Source organism: Plecotus auritus (assembly GCF_963455305.1).
Source record: "Plecotus auritus genome assembly, chromosome: 1".
NCBI lineage: Eukaryota > Metazoa > Chordata > Mammalia > Chiroptera > Vespertilionidae > Plecotus > Plecotus auritus.
In genome coordinates this window covers 158233123-158250685 of record NC_137770.1, presented here as the reverse complement: position 1 = coordinate 158250685, position 17563 = coordinate 158233123, and the positions used below count along the sequence as shown (strand labels likewise).

The 17563-nt window shown below is 39.7% G+C and overlaps 1 protein-coding gene across 2 annotated transcripts in view; it reads right to left on the bottom strand.

Moving 5' to 3' along the window:
- The window catches only part of SFMBT2 (Scm like with four mbt domains 2), a 229177-nt gene that overhangs the window by 93545 nt on the left and 118069 nt on the right, over positions 1–17563 (bottom strand). Inside the window, exons 5-7 of one of the 2 annotated variants that reach the window (XM_080685057.1) lie at positions 16072–16160; positions 14149–14395; positions 6656–6753 (exon numbers count right to left, since the gene is read on the bottom strand). In XM_080685057.1, the coding sequence (XP_080541183.1) occupies positions 6656–6753; positions 14149–14395; positions 16072–16160 (434 nt within the window). The remainder of the gene's footprint in view (positions 1–6655; positions 6754–14148; positions 14396–16071; positions 16161–17563) is intronic. The other variant, XM_080685058.1, reaches the window with a different exon arrangement.

Below are 17563 nucleotides of genomic sequence, written 5' to 3'. Positions count from 1 at the left end.
TTTTTATACTTCCCTTCACTCTACTGCAAATCTCTAATAGCTTATTTGGAATTTCAAACACACTGAGATTTTAAACTTTTTAAAAATGACAAATGAAAGTTCAAACAATAGGAGGGACAGAAAATGAATAGGTGACGCAGAGAGGATGTATAGGGAGCAAAGCTACACTATATGCTACTGTGATGGTGGATACATGTCATTCATTATACAGTTGTCCAAACCCATAGGACAAACACCACCAAGAGTGAGTTAATGTAAACTTGGACTCTGGGTGAAAATGTGTCAATGGAGACATCTATTCTAACTCTAGTGGGGGATGTTGATAGTGGGGAGACTGTGTATGTGTGGGGACAGGGGGTATGTGGGAAATCTCCACCTTCCCCTCAGTTTTGCTGTGAACTTAACATTGCTCTAAAAAATAAAGTCTACTTTTTAAAAAGTTTCAACAATGTCACCTCTTTAATGGACAATGGATTTTAGTGGCTTTTTAATTAATGTTCATTCCTTGAAATTCAACATGTGGTTATGAATAAAGTAAGCTGGAGAGCATGTTTTCTTCAGGCCACATATCTGTGATCCTCTAAGGAAGAAATGCTTTATTCAAATTAACTGGCAAACTGGGAACTGCTGTTTCATATTTGTAGATCTTTTAGATGTATATATGAGTTGTCAGTGAAACTTCTAAATGTGACATTTGCAAACAAGTGAGGTCACAAATGTGGATTACAATTTACAAGCACTGCAGAGAATGAAAAGTAACAGTAATTACAGAAGGCTTAGGAATGTCTGTCTCATGAAATATTACATTAATTATAGTTAGACTCTTAATGTTGAGTCTCCCTTGGCCCTATTTTAAAACTTAAACTAAATTCTCCAAAACCCATGCATTGCATCTCAGTGAATACTTAGTGAATTAGAAACCTGGAACAGTACAGGAGTCGCTGGCCAAAAAACTGAATTAGCCCTATAATCACTTCACTTTTTGGTGATAGAAACAAACTTGGAGAGAAACCCATCCTAGTAGTTCTTTATGAAAACAAACATAAAAAGCTTTTATTGGCACTAGATTATTTCACTCTGATAATGGGACATGTGTGTCATAAGTCAATCAAATGATGTCTTGCAAAGGTCACATAGTAAGTAAAAAAGCCAGGGAGAGACCATGCTGACATGCAGTGTAGTCACCCCTATATACTTATTTTTTTCTAGAGTTAATTAGTATTAATATATGAATTGTTTTAGCAATTTATTAGGTATCTTAATGATGAAGCAGGCTTTCAGGGGAAAAACTGAATTTATTATTTTTCAATAAAATGTATTTTTTTATTTGCTTCATTCTTTTTGGTACCCACTTCATTAATTACTTATCTTTCAACTAAATGTACATTGTGGAGATTATCTGCATTTTCCTAATATGAGAAGTCAGAATCTCCCATAAAATATGGTATCCAAAGCCATTCAAAGTCACGAGTAAAAATAGCAGAGATACTAATAATTATGGGTTTGCTTTGACACCATTACTATTTGTGTTCATGACATGTTGCATTTACAGACATAGATACACAGATCCCAATGCAGAAGTGAGCACATTCCACAAGATAACAAACACTGCAATATAATGAGATTCATTCCATCAAACACCATATTATCTAAAGTGTCAAAATAATGAAAAAGAATTGCTTTGAAGTACTGCTCATCTCTATCCATTAAATGTGCTTATATTAGCTTTTACTTATGTTTCGGAACTGCTGAACACTGGCAATTTCCTATGACAACATGCATCTAGGACAGCAATTTTCAACCTTTTACATCTCATGACACACATAAAGTAATTACTAAATTCTTCCATATTTCAAAAAATATATTTCTGGCTTATTGGACAAAAAAAATAGGTATGGTTTTGATTCATTTACACCGAACAGATACTGTGTTGGCTGTTGTCCTTTTTTTATTTGACAATCTAAGGAGAAAGAAGTCAAAGCCCCTGACTAAATAGTCAGGTATTGGGTGTTTTAAAAATTCTTTCAAGCCTGGCCAGTGTGGCTCCATGTTAAGTGTCCACCCATGAACCAGGAGGTCAAGGTTTGATTCCTGGTCAGGACACATGCCCAGGTTTCTGGGCTCTGTTCCTAGTAGGGGATATGAAGGAAGCAGCTGATTGGTGATTCTCTTTCATCACTGATGTTTCTATCTTTCTCTCCTTTTCCCTTCTGCTCTAAAAACCAGTAAACTATTTAAAAAATTAAATGTGTAAATATTTGGTCCATACAAAGTAAGGTTAAGAAAGTAAAACTACTCATTTCTTTTGCATCAAATGAAAAGTAAGAGAAAACATTTATGAAAGTACTGAACAAGCTATAAAAACACAATTTTCAATGCAACCAATTTTTATCTATTAGGTGACTATTCCATATGTCCTCCTTATAATAGGTTCTGTGAAAAATAAAAAATACATTGAGTATCTATTCTTATAGCAACTATCAATTATGAACAAAATATTGATTATAATGATAATTCTTAGATACACCATCAAAATAAGTCTAAACTCTAATAAAAAGACATCAAAGTAAGGAATAAAAGTAATTGTATTTTGGAATATGTAAACAAATTATTAAACTGTGGAATCCAGTCAACAGTCCTTTACAGAATGTAGCTACTCAATAAATGTTTAATGAATAAGTACATTTTTAATTAAAAATATTAAGATTATTAATTTTTATATCTTTTGAGTCTTAGTATTCATAGTTCTAAATAAGTCTGTACAGCCAATTAATCTACATTAGCTCAAAATTTTTAATTCAAGAAGTTAAATACCTATGGCCATTCAAGACTTAGTTCATTTACTTGACAAATATTTGTTGAATACTACTAGCCAAGCAGTTATGTTTGGTTGAATGATTCAACAATAAACAAAAAAGACATGGTCTTTGCCTTCTTAGAGCTTTAAAGTTGGGCAGAGGAGATGGATATCACACAAAGGGTTACGCACAACTGTGACCTGGTGATGAGGCAGAGCAGAGGGCACCCAATGGAGCCAATCTCACCTGACAGAGGGACTGAGACCTGGGGGCCGGGGAAGAACTCTTAGAGAAATTATATTCGTGGTTGCAGGATGAGTAGGAATTTAATAGGAAGAACAAAACAAGTACAAAGAGCATCTGAAGAACAGAGAAAAGGCCAGTGTGTGGGCAGCCCCGCCCACCAAGGAGGGCACAGAACAACCTAACAACAGAAGACTGCGGAGGGCAGCAGGGCGAGGCCACACCAGTCTCAGTGAGCCTTGGGAGGATGTGGGAGCTTTACCCTCAGTCCGAACTACGAGATATTTTAAATGGGAGTGCCAGATTAAGATGGCCAACTGCAATTCCACACTAATTTTACCTTTTCCTAAACTCTAACCAAAACTACAGTAAAGAGATTTAAAAAAAAAAAAAAAAAAAAGACACAAACCCACCCAACAGCGACAAAGCTATGGAAGCTAAAATGCGAATGAACAAGAAGTAACTAACTTGAGGTGTTCAACAGACCCAAACCCCGGGCCATCAGCGGGAAAACGGAAAATCGGCCCTGTGAGGAGTGCAGAGTCCTCTGAAGCCGTGGTACCAAATATGTCTGTGACTGGGAGTGGCTGGGAGTAAATCAAATAGTAAGTCTGGGAGCTCTTTGGCAAGCAGTGTGGCTCCTGGGTACCCTCCGCCTCCCCAGCCCACCCCACCCGTCTCCTCTGAGGAGATGAAACAGAAGGTCGCTGGCCCGTGGGTTGGGCACTATGCACTCCGTGGAGAAACCCCGGGCCCTCTTCTCACCACTCAGGACGCTGGCAGCTGGACCTTGAACCCCAGGCAGGAAGTTGAAAACTCCCCCTGGGAAACCAGCTAAAGAAGAAAAACCACCAAACAAAGAAGCAGCCCTCCAAGGTGACCTTCAGTGACCAGCCCTGCCCACAGCTCTCTAATCCCTGCTCTTACCCAAGAGCAGACAGTCAAGGATTCCCAGGTGACTAAGGAAAGCCTCTATCAAGAACAACAGAAATCCAAAGCAAGGTGGAGGAAGCACATCATTCGGGGAGAAAAAAACCTTATCCAATCATTCCAACAACATACCCTCATGCCTCTGTGTCATGGGAACAGGGGGCTATAGCAGAGCATTCAGAGAAAAAACCCAAACAAACATGTGCTCGTGAAACATACCAGCACAAATAAGTTGAGAAAACTTCTGACAGTGGAGCAAACAGACAAAGAAATAAAAAATAGATCTGAGGAAAAAGAGATTAAAGCCAGTTTAGAAGTACCATATCCACAGAGTCACAGATCAAGAAAGTAAAAGAGCAAAAAGAGGTGGAAGACATTGTTTTAAAAGAAATATCCCAAAATTAAAGGCATGAGTTGCAAATGGCAGAACTAACCAGTGTTATGGAGGTAAATAGATGCCCACCAAAGCATGCCATGGTGAAATCACAGAACAGTGGAGAAAAAAGAATATAAGTTCCCAGAGAAGGAGAGAAAAAAAATGGGAGGAATGCCTCCAAACTCCAACTGAGAATTCTGTTCCCAAACAACCATCAGTGAAGCAGGAGGGTAGAACAAAGATGTTTTCTCTCACTTTAAGTGAGAAGAAATCTTGTGGGCCGACAGCACTAATGGCTTGTCACGTTTTATCGACTGTGTAATCTGAGGACGGAATGCCAGACCCAGTCTGTTAACAGCTGGCTCATTCTGACCACATACTAAACAGGTTCCCGGTCCCTGCTCTAGGCCCAGCTTCCTGGAGCAGAGGAGAATGATCCATTCCCTGCACAGCAATGCTGGGCTCGGGCTTGTTCTTGAGCTGGGGTAAGACAGAAGCAGAAAATATAAACCCACTGATTCCTGTCCACATTCCCATCCACCACCTGGAGTTCATGCTACACCTCTGGCAGGTGCCCAGACTAGGATACCTACTTTTCTTAAGATCAACTCATGATGTTACCTACTCAGTTCTCCTGTAAACTGAGGAAAGGGAAAGCCAGCTGATGACCCAGACACAGTCCAGCCATCTTCCCTGAAACGATTAAGATTATGCTTGCTTCCTATGTTGTCAAAAGTAAGTAATACCACACTTAGAACATACACAAGTGGTAACACTACAAGAGAAGCGAGGAAATGATTAACACAAAGGTAGGGTGCCTGTGACCTAGCAGAGGCAGCAGAGAGGGGTGAGGGGTGAGGGAGGGGCAATGGAGGCTTCTATGCTTGTGCCACCTCTGGTGCCTACACTGGAGGGTGGGTATTTGTATTTTTCTTCTATTACTCTTTAAACTCCTCACATGTGTACAGTATGTTACAAAATAAAATTTATTTATCCAGGATGGACAGGACCAGATCTGTACATTTAAAATATCCCTAAGGCCGCTGTAAAGGAAGTGAATGTGAGCTGTGGAGGTCACGGGAGTCCTGAGGGTCAGCTGGATTTAGAAGAGGCAGTGGTGCCAGACAGGTTACAAGTGAGTAAAATGCTATTTTTCTTTATTATTATTATTATTATTATTATTATTATTATTATTATTTTCTGCAGGGGAGGATATTATCAGAAGAGAGAGGGAGGGAGGAACGCAGATAAGAAGGGAGGAGAGAGAGAAATAAGAGGTATTTGGTCAATTAGCAAAAAAAAAAAAAGGAGCCCAAGATAATGTTCATTGTCAGGGATCGCTATTGCTAACAACATATTATCTTTATACTGCTCCTCCAGTATAGTAGGCTCAAAATACTGTAAAGGTCATCATTCAATTAAACTTCAGAACACAATTCTATGGCTAATTTTAAAAGAGGTTTTTATAAGTCCAATGATACAAACATGAAAAGTGCTGAGCAAGAAGGCTGAGGATTTGCCGTGACAGGTTAAAATACTGGGTGAAGACTTCAGTATACGTAACATTCAGGATGTCAATGGCCCAGCCTTAAACTCTTACTGCATGTGGTACCTCCACACCACTTTAATTTCCTTTTCCAGATGAAACTTCTACGGCACTATAGAAATGTTCCCTCAGAACTGACAGTCTTCTGCAACCACACTGAGTGCTCGAGGGAAGAACGGGGGATACAGCTTTCCCACATGTTCAGGTTCCGAATAAGAAGAAGTTGTTTTATGGCTTCCGCTGACCTGAGTAGATCATTCCAGCCCAGAACTTAATATTCTACTTCATATAAGTTTTAGGCATGATTTTAAAAGTGTTGAGAACCTGACTATGCATTTCTGTTGGGGTATCTTCCTTTCATATTCTGTGGCTCCTAGAAGTGGGCCTAACATCCAATAGGTACTCACACACTGTTTCCTGAGCCATCGAGGAAATTGAACCATCAAGACAAGCATCAGTTTCTATTATTTTCACTAAATAAATGCCAAAAAAAGACTTGCTGTATTTTCTTTGTTTCTTTTGTAAGAAGTGAAAATGAGATACATTTTGGAGAAAAACAGTAAACCTAAAAAAAATGTCAAATCCTATCTTGTAATATGAGTCTTTGTGAAGATTACAAAACATAGCAAAACATTTAAAATGGAAACTGGCCAAGAAGGTAGCTTTTTAAACAGTGGGAAATGATATGATACAGGAAATCTCCCCACCCCCCTGTTTATTCTTGAACAAGAGTAGATAAATTGCAATGAATTCCCATCTTACCTTAAATACTTCCATTGGAAGAGGAAACTTTGCAGCATCAATAAGGGATTTTTCCAGAGCATATTTCCATTCAGAGGCCATCTTCAAAGGATAGATTTCTGTATCAACAGCAAACCACATAAGAGTTAAAGGACTAAAATGTTCTGCTGGGTGGTTCTTTCTTGAATTTAATCTTCCCAGGATTTCATAATAAGCCAGTACGCTCAGCAACCACAAGTATTCACACCCTGTCCACCATAAAAGGCCACCTGCTAAAGGGATTTTCTGAAGTTGAACAGCAACTTGGGATTCTGCTTTCAGAAATGAAGAATAAACTTAACAGGGCTCTTCTTCAGGAAACATTTGTATGCATTCTGTTGGCATTCTGTAAGTAATTTAATGGTATAAATCACATTAGCCACATCTTCAGTCATCCACTGCCCCAAATTCCGTATATTACCTGGGAAGTAATATCCAGTGATGAAGAACTTATTATCTGATAAATGGCTAAACTAGAAATGACTCTTGCCTGGCATTTTCAGTTATTACAGCATATTTTTCACTAAGTCTCTAAGCTCTCATATGCTAAAAATAGTCCATGTAAGTCAGAAAATTATTAAAAGGTAAATTAAAATTTACCAACCAAGTTTAATATTTACACTTGAAATGATGTAAATGCACCACATGTCGTCCACAGTTTTCCCCAGGCAGTAGGGGGAGAGCGATTTACAAATGGAGGTTACACTGTCTGAATGCAAAATTAAAAGAAAAAATTGGTTGAGCACTGTTTGTTGTTCACCGATTGCTGAAACTGCAGGGGAATTTTATGATCTGATCTCAACAGATTTAAGACCTTATCAAAACAAGATTTGCAGAAGCACTCACTTGAAGTAGATATGTTTATATCTTCCCTATATCAACCCCGGCTACCTCAGACAGACAGTTAGGATGTGAATATGAATCTAAGTACAGTTAAAAGGCAACATTAAACCTTTGGGGCTATATTTTTAATTTCTTGCATGTCTGCTTTAGAGCATGGTGCCATATATTATGATTCTCACCGCTTCTGAACTCACCTTGAGCTTGAAGCCCCTGTGTTTTAGCAGTTTATTTAGTCTTTTCAGACTACCCTAATTATGGTAGGCAAAGGATGCTGCCACAGCTAGCCAAGTCATCAATGCTCTGCCCACATCATTCACTGTCAGTTACACAAAGGCACAGAAAAATTGTATTAATGACTAAGTAGGTTCCATTGTGTATATTACCTAGAATCCTTTCTAGCATTTCATTTATAGTCTTCTACCTCTGGGAATTCCCACCCCCCCCCCCCAATTTGGCATTTCTATATCAGAACAACAATATAATGTGACTCTCCTTAGGAGTACCTAGCATATTTGGGTGAACACAGTGGGGCCCCAATGATACCTCTGCAGAGATACACAGGTGAGAAGGGGGTACTGTGTGAGAAATGGCTTATCACGGGGCCCCACAAAGGAGAAAGAGAGTGGAGTTCACAGAAACCCCATAAATAGTCCCATGATAGCTGGAAGGATTGCTTGGAGTGCCCCAGTGGTTCAGCTCAGGGGCCTGGCATCAAAATCTCAGTGTAGGGGATGGCAATTCTGCGGTCTCCAGAGGACAAAGCCCAGAGGACACCAACTGCAGCCATTCAACAGGGCACGGAGGTGAGCAACAAGCAAGAGCCTGCACCTCCCGAGGAGACCACAAATTCACTTTTCCAGGGATCTGGAAGAAAGTTGATAGGGAGTCCCGCCTTAGCAAGGTAGTAAAAGGAGAACCCAGTCACAAGAAAGGATGGCGATTTCCAAAGACAAGACCAAAGGCAAGGTCTGCAGGCATAAAGGGTGGGGAAAAGAGAGAGAAAAGTCAACCGTGTTGATGCCCTGATCTTTAAAGGGGGTGGGGAGAGATAAGAGGGTAAAAGAAGAGTGGTAAAAAAAATTACTCAATGTTGGGAACAATGAAAACCCAAACGGCCAGGGTTAGATCCAAACTACCAGAGCTAAGGGAAGTGATGTGCAGACCCCAAGTCATCCCAAATGCTCACCACTTCACCCAGAAAGCTGAGCCCTCAGTCACCAGATGCCATCTTTCTCCCACCAAACCAAAGACAAATGTAACAAGAAGCCCAGTGTAACGAATGTTTGCATCCCTGCTCCCAGATCCCTATGTTGAAATCCTGACCCCCAATGTGGTATTCAGAGGCGGAGCCTTAGGGAGGTCTCAGGTCATGAGGGTGGAGCCCTCAGGTTGGGATTAGTGCCCTTATAAATAAACACACACACACACACACACACACACACACACACACACACACACACTCCTTAACCACCCCTTGTACCATGTGAGGACACATAAAACAGCCATCTATGAACTATGAACCAGGGAACAGGGCCTCACCAGACACCAGATCTGCCCTTCTTGATCTTGGACTTCCAGCCTCCAGGACTGGGAGACGTGTTGTTTATAAGCCACCTCGTCTGTGTTATTCTGTTATAGCTCACAAAATGGACTGAGAAACCCAGGTTCCACATGATTTTTGCCTCTGTCCTACAATCTTATTCTTTGTCTTCTTTCTGAGGATAGTAAATCCTAACATGGAATTTAATCCCATGGCAAGGCACACTTCTTCTCTTAAAAAATGAAAACCAACTTCAGTTTGTCAGTATGCTCAACACCTGCAAAAGCTAAACACCTAGTGGTTTCAATAAGCAGAAAACTATATTCCATGTGTGTGCTTCATTAGAAGAGAGGCACATGGTTATATTGGCCAGTTTATGGACAATAAATAGTAACATTAAAAGACCATAAAACATTTTATTAAAATGATCGTGTTGCAGATAATTTAATAGAGTGTATCATGTCAATTTCTATTGGTGGGGAAGTCATAAAGCAATTAAAATCTGTCCCGATTCATCTGTAACTAGGAGCTTAAGTGAAAATGAGGTGATTTCCCTTTGTGCAAGTGTGTGGCAGGCTGACTCACAGTAAGTGCTGCAGGAAGCGAAGTGCACAAAATCACCTCGAGGATAGATGCCTTTCTCCCACACACCCCGAAACCTCCACTCCTTCCTTCTCCACCAGGTTCTGACCAGTGAGGCAAGACTAATCTAGGGTTGTTAACAGACACTGGAAAGTGTTATGGACTGAATGTTTGTGTCCTCTTAAAATTAATGTGATGAAATCCTAACCCCCCATGTGACAGTATTTGGAGTTGGGGCCTTTGGGAGGAAATTGGGTTAGGTGAGGTCATGAAGGTGGAGTCCTATGATGGGATTAGAGCCCTTTAAAAGAGGAGACCAATAGCATTTTCTCTCTTTCTCTCCCACCTCCTACACACTACACACACACACACACACACACACACACACACACACACACACAAAGAGGAAGCCTTGTGAGGAAAGAACAAGAAGGAGGCCATCTACAAACCAGAAAGAGAGTCCTCACCAGACCCAACCATGCTGACACCCTAATCTTTGACTTCCATTCTACAGAACTGGGAGAAAATAATTTGTGTTGTTTAAGCCACCAGTTTATGGCACTTTTTTTTTTGGCAGCCTGAGCCAACTAATCCTGAAAGCATCAGTTCTTTTGGGACTAAGAAGAGGTTCAGACAAGAAGGAGTTAAGTTAGATGCAAAAACTTGCTGATTCCAGGATCTATCTAAAATAATTAAGAAAAAAATTGTAAAGGTTCACATAAAGATTTTGAAGGAAAAATTTTAGAAATAGAGATTTAAAGAAAACTAAATATTTTATCTTCTTATCTTCTGCAAGAACACATATAACTCTATCTTGCTTTCTGAATATCCAGAAATATGAAAGCAGGTGGGGCCTCCAAATGACCCGACCTCAATGACTTAAATTTCTTAGAGAACCAAATATAACCATAATACCCTGACCACAGATTGAATACCAATAGAAAATGACAATCACCTGGGAAACCTATAACACTCAGCAGGCAGTAGACATATAATTATCCCCATTATACAGATGAGGAAACTGAGGTTCAAAAGGTAGAGTCACTTGCCCAGGAGCACTGCAGCTAGTGACAGAAGCAAAAGGAAAAGCTAACAAATCCTGACTCCAAGTCCATGTTCTTTCTATTTTGCCAGGTTTTTCCATATGAGTCATACGTGGGCCCTTTGAAAAGAACAAAAACTTTCATGGACTTCAAAGACCATATTCCTGCACATCTCATATGTTCTGGAGCACCAGTACTTGCTCTGACCCTATTTTCAAAGCTCTCCTAATGTATCAGGAGCAAAGAGGACACTACATCATCATCATTTTGGGGGTGTCTTTACCCTGAACCCTTCCCTCCAAATTCCTTTCCAAAACCCTGCCCATTATTCTGGCCCCTAGAAGGTGGACTTGGCTAGTTCCTTTCTTCTCTACAGACATATCTGACATTTTATTCAGTCAATTCGTATCACCCAAATATCTCCTGAGCACCTACTATGTGCCAGGCACTGAGCCAGATACTGGGAAGTTAGCAGTTTATAAGGCACCAACTTGCAGTTAAAGTGGGTGGTAAAGCCCTCTCATGATGGGAATGAAGTGAAGAAGTAGGCCACACCAACAGCATCCTCAAAGGAGACGTGCTTGTAAGCCCACGGAAGAGAGGGCCAATTGCTGGAAAATGAGGGAGTGCGTTGGGGATACGAGGCGGAGAAGCTCTACCGTTTCCCTTCCATTCAGCACAGACGTAAAGGCACTGCCCGGACTGCCAGTCCTCTCATCATAAAGGCTGACTCATGTGGGACCTGAGGAAGCCTCTGCCCCTTCCATGAATATTTGCATCTTACCATTTTCTCTTCCTTTACCCTTTGTTCACTGAGGCCGGATTCAGCCTACTCTGTTCATACCTGCATGACACCTTGACAGTGTGTGCGAGTAACAGCTGTATGTGTGAGTGAAGTGGGGTGGCTTCTTTCCCTCTTTCTATCCTCCCCACCCCAAACTATTTCCTCTGATTCTCGGCAGAAAGAAAGGTGCAATGGCTATAGGTTTCTCACTAGGGACGGTGTAAAAACCAGCACCTGTTCCTTCAGTTTTGAGGGCTACCTTCCTAGCTACTTCTATTACCCATTTCTCTTACCTCTATTTGCACTGAACAGTTGAGAAATATTGTGCCCTTTAAAAAGTAGAAAGCAAAGTAAAACTAAAAGAAGAACTATGATTACTTTTAGCAATGGTGGCGGGGTTAGTGGGGGCGCACAGCACAGAGGGCGCTGAGAGCAGGGAGAACTCACCAGGGCTGATCTCAAAGTATACCTTCCCCCACCCCTCCCAATTCTGCTTCTCACCCCCAGTTAATGCAGAACACTTTTCATTTATTAAAGGTATTGGGAATAAAAATAAAAAAGCCTAATATTTTCTATGCAAGTCTGAAATTTTATTCCCACCTATATTTCAGTTAAGGAAATAGCACTACCATATTAAGTTTTACAAGTCACACTGGGACTTGAAATCAATTTCCACAAACCCAGAGTACTGGGTTCTGATCCCATGAGTAAGACACGGGGAGTAGCTGCCTCCCTGGGATACTGTTCTGCTGAATAAGGTAACGGAATCCAGTTTTCATCTTGCAACCCCTGCATTTGAAAAACTAAAAGTCAGAAGTTTGAGTGTCCTTTTGGCTTTTATTTTTGTCTTCTCATCCATAACCTTTCTTGTTGACAATTTAAATGTTGGGAAAATAACTTCTTGCTGAGGAATGCCTTTCCCAAAGTCTTTAAAGACTCACACAAACTCTTCAATGAAATGGACAACTCCTGTTCAGAAAATTACTAAGACGAATAAACACACTTTGTTCTTATAAAAACATCAAATTATGTAAAAGAGAAGAGATCGCATATGCAAATGTTTCCTAAGTTTCCTACCTTGACACTTTCCATTCTTGCTTTGAGTCCCAGGATTTCACAGGAAAGGGACATTTCAGAGAACCTAAGAAGTTACTAGTAATCCTTTGCTTTGCTATAAATTTTTACACTGGCAAATATATGTTTCCCCTAAAATTTATAAAGCAATTAGATACTAAGCTAAGATTTATACACCCAGTTCTCCACACAAAGTAAATTTCTCCTACAGCATTATGACTCTGGAGGCAAAAAGGAACTTAGATCTCTCCTCAGAAGCTGGCAAGCCCTTTGTTTGTCATCAAAGTCCAAAATTACTCAGGGTATAAATGGATTTCTTTGCTGCTTCTCAAAACGTTGACAACAATAACACTCATAAAATACCGTGTTACATGTCTATACGCCTGTCAAATTCAACACAAATGCAAACCCATGAGATACAGAACCAGGAAGTTTTTTTTTGTTTTTGTTTTCAATTAAAGCCCCTGAGTGTCAGAAATAGGAAATGTAATGCCTCAACTTCATTTACTCACGACCAACAGTGACAACTAATACAAGAGGAAAATCTCTGGCAATTTTAATAAAGCAAAGAGCCGAGTCTTTCTTCCTGTATGCCTGCAAAATTCCCCAGAATGAAGATCGGCATTTCTAGAAGAAACACATATTTCTTCCTTGGCATCCTTAATTCCGTAAGAACCCAACAATTTGTTCTGAGGCTACCCATCCAAAGTTTGGCAAGGCCAGTAAGGGGCGGCAGGGGGGAATGGAATGGGCAAGGGATCTGGGATTTAATTACAAGTAGCTTGGACAAGTAGCTTAAACTCATTCTGAATTTTTTCTGCTATAAAAGGAAATACAACAAGCACTTTTTTGGAATAAAAATAAAAGCATAGCAGATGTAAAATCACCTGGCACACAATAAACATTCAAGAATTATTATTTGTAAACACTAAGATTACGGCCCAGTTAGGTATGTCAGAAAGCATAATGCACTATACTATCCAATTAAGTCTAGAGAAAGTCACTTGGCAGTGCATTTGAAGCTAATTAAAATATTTGATATGTCAAGGGGAAAAGCATGGTGACTTTTTTTCACTTTGCTATTTCTAGGTCAGAACAGATTAGATAATGATAAGCATTTGTTTTGGATATTCTGATGGATGGATGGATGGATGGACGAACAGACACATGCATGAATGGATGGATGGATGGATGGACAGATGGAGATTTGGGAACCTCCTTGCAAGACTTTTCCTCCACCCCCATCCTTTCCACAGCCCTTGCGCCCTCCCCTTCCCTCTCCTCCCACACACACTTCAAGACCCCCAAAGAAAGAGGGAGAATATAACAAATCCTAATCTACTGTCTTTCATTTTTGAACCAGTGATTCCAAAGGAAGTAGATGAACTTCTCCACAGCCTCCAACACAACTTTCTTCTTTTGAACACTATTTATTGAAGTCTTGGGTTTAATTCTCTATAGAAAATACTCTCTTGAGTTAAAATGCTTAACATTCACATACTCATATATACAAGATACCAAAGAGCTCAAAAATTTCCAGAGACACATCCAAAAAAATAGCACATTTTTTTCTCATATAATTCACAACAGCAAAAGTTTTGGCCCTTACCTGAAGGTGGGTCCATTCTGTATTTATTCTCTTGACACCAACCAACTGGTCGAAGTCTGTAATCCAAGTAAAACAACCACTGGTCATAGGATTCAGTGTCCTCCAATCCCACATAGCGAAGGCGTAATCTTCCTCCAACATTTTCAATCACACTAACTATCCAGTACTGAAAAGGGTTCTGAGAATCCTGAAGTTCTATTAAGGAATCAACTGTAATGAGGTCTATAGGGCCTTTCCCTCGCAGAGGCTGTTTAAACAGAAGCAAAACTCCTTATTTTAAACTTTATTTTAAGGTTCTCATGGAAACAGATGACAGCAGAAGATAATATTTTTTCACACCATCATCCAAGCTATTGGCAAACAGTCTGGTGTTTCCCTCCACCCCCATCCTTTCCACAGCCCTCGCCCCCTCCCCTTCCCTCTCCTCCCAAACACACTTCCATTTACCCAACTCTGTCCAACAACAAAAATCACAAGTCAATAGGAAATAACAGTTTGTGCTATGTTCTCACAAAACAAATACCCTTCCCAGATAAAATTGCATTTGTTAGAAATGAGTACACTTTTAAGAAGAGTTAGAAATTTGCCTTGAGCTAGAAAACGTGTGGTGGCAGAATGTCTACTTTTCTAATAGACAGATATATCAAACATGAGGCTATAAGTTTATACTGGGACTCAATAGACACGTATCTTACAATGGCCACTGCTATAGTAATCAAGACCCTCTCATACTTTGATTATGTGCATAAAGCATGAACATGTGTAGATAACATGTTTGATACATAATGATATATACTAAATTAGAATATTATGTAAAGATATGTCTACATTTAACCTGATAGTTGGTTTAGAGAATAAATGTACTCACTGCCCTATCTAAGCAACCTTCTTAGCATATGTTAGCATAAGAAAAGGGTGTTTGTTCAGTCAGGCTTGTAGGCAAATGTGTTTAAAAAAAAAACACCTAAAAGAGTAACACAATGTGTCCTTTTGAAAGGGTCAACACCATCATTTTGATTTGTTAACCAAACAATTAAATTAGTAGCCATTAAGATAAACAAATACACTAGGCAAAGTCTTCACAAAACCAAACCCAATAACCCAATATATCAGACAATGGTGTTCCAAAGTATCAGTATCTTTTATGACAGGAGGGAAACTTATAGTTAAGGTTAAGAGAATAATGATATTGTCAACATCCACACTGTATTCCTTGTTTTTCATTGTGTTTCCCCCTTTTTCAAGGGCATTCTTCAAACAGATATGGTAACACAGTAATTATCTACAACACATCTTTTACTTTATATAATAGAACAGGAAAATAAAAATAAAATGTTTCATCATAAAATTATTTACAAATGAACCATCAAGATTTCAGATTTAACTATTTTTTCAGTACCATAAATTACCTTAATCATATTTAAATATGGTTAGTCATTTATCCTCTTGTTTTTATAAGAGAGGAGGTTAATTCAATTATTACTTATCTTGTGCATATAAATCTTTGGGTTATGCATCCGGAATGAAATAGTTAATGAAACCATTTATCAATATGCTCCCAGACTATACTAGTTTCACCTGTACAAAACAGTTATTCTGCAGGATTTTATTTACAACTAATAAAGGATAGAGGCTTAAACATATAAGATAGTGAGATGTTCTAACATAGTATTATTTAAAAATGTGTTCACATAGAAGCAAATTCCCCATTTTTTGACTGTAGCACAGATGAAGATTTTTCAATGCCATTAGAATGAGTAACCTAAGTAACTTAGGAAAAAACGAGAAGTTAGGCTCTTTGGATATAGATACCTGTGTGTATGCATGTACCTGCGGAAGGATATATGCAAAGGAGCCGTTAGGTTTGAGCTCATGTAACTGTGATGCTTCAGACATAGAATAGCTGTAAACAATAATACATACACCTTCCAGAAGGTTAGCAGGTGCTGTCCGGGAACCAGTCAAATCACGAATGAGAAATTCTGTCCAGTCTGTGTACTTTTCTTTGATTGCTGGTGAGACAAAGGAGAGAAAACACTTCAACACCACTCAATTATCAAATAAACTTAAAAGGACAGCACTTTGCTATATGTGAGTGTTACTTCAGTGTTTCTCTTAATTTTAAGCACGAATCTTAAGTACTAAAATCACAATAGCAAATCTATCAACCATGGGTGAATTCATACCCACCAGGTGCCTAGATTTTGCTGGGCCTAAGGAGATTAAATAGGAGGTTCTGAAGTCTTGCAACCTATTTAGAAACTTCTGCAAACAGCAAAGATATTATGAAGTATGTAATTCAGTTTGTTTTAAGAAGAAAGAGATCAATGAGAGCTGGCAGAATCAGAGCAAGTTTCCCAGGTGAGAAAATAAAGCCAGGCTCTGAATTACTCAAAAGGTTTATAGAGGCAGAGAAGAGGAAGAAGGGACCTTTATATTGACAGGAACAGCACAGGCTAAGGAGAGTGATGAAGTGAGGGAGGAAATGGAGAAAGACAGTAAAGTCCCCAGCCAGACCTGGCAGAGTGTGAGCACAAAACACTGGGAAATAAAGTTAAGAGGTAGAGTAAAATATGGACGGCCAAGAATGTCAACGGAGATGTTCAATAAACAGGAAATCTTTGCATAAAATTAATCTGGCCAATTAAAAAAAAAGTTTTGAATGGAAATAAGAGACTAATGGCAGGAAAACCAAGGGTAGAAGCTACTGACGATAAGAACAAATGACAGGGCCCTAAACAGGGGTGCAAGCTGTGAAAAAGGAGGACTACATCAGAGACATCTTCTGAAAATAGAAACATCAGACCTTCAAGGCCAATACTCTACAAGTGCTTAGAACCCAAGACCTGAGGAAAATGTAATATCTTGGCGTATCTACCAAGCTATAGATTTCCACAGCCTTCCGGAGGTAACATTCACACCCATGAAGGCTCTGAGCCTCCCAGAACACCACAGGGTTCACAAAATCAGCAACAGGCAATCAGCAAGCCCTGGATTCCCATCCACCCACACGCTGATTCTGACCTTCACATCACATGGAGGGTACCGCCTGTGTACATCCAACACTTAGCCTTGTTGAAAGGTTCAAGACTCAACTGGCGTTTAAATTGTTTAGGTGCTCAAAACTAAAGGAACAGATCTATCCTAGCTAATAAAAGAGTAATATGCAAATTGACCATACCTCTGCTACACCCACAAGCCACGCCCACCAGCAAATCAGGAGGGAATATGCAAATAAACCCAACCAAGATGGCTGCAGCCACAGAGAGCAGGAGGAAGGCTTGGGTTTCCCTGGCAATGGAGGAAGCCAAGCTTTCCACCTGCCCTTGCTGGCCTAGGCCTCCACACAATGCTACAAAGTTTCAATTATAGAAGATAAATAAAGCTCAACAGAAATGGCGGCAGCCGGAGCTAG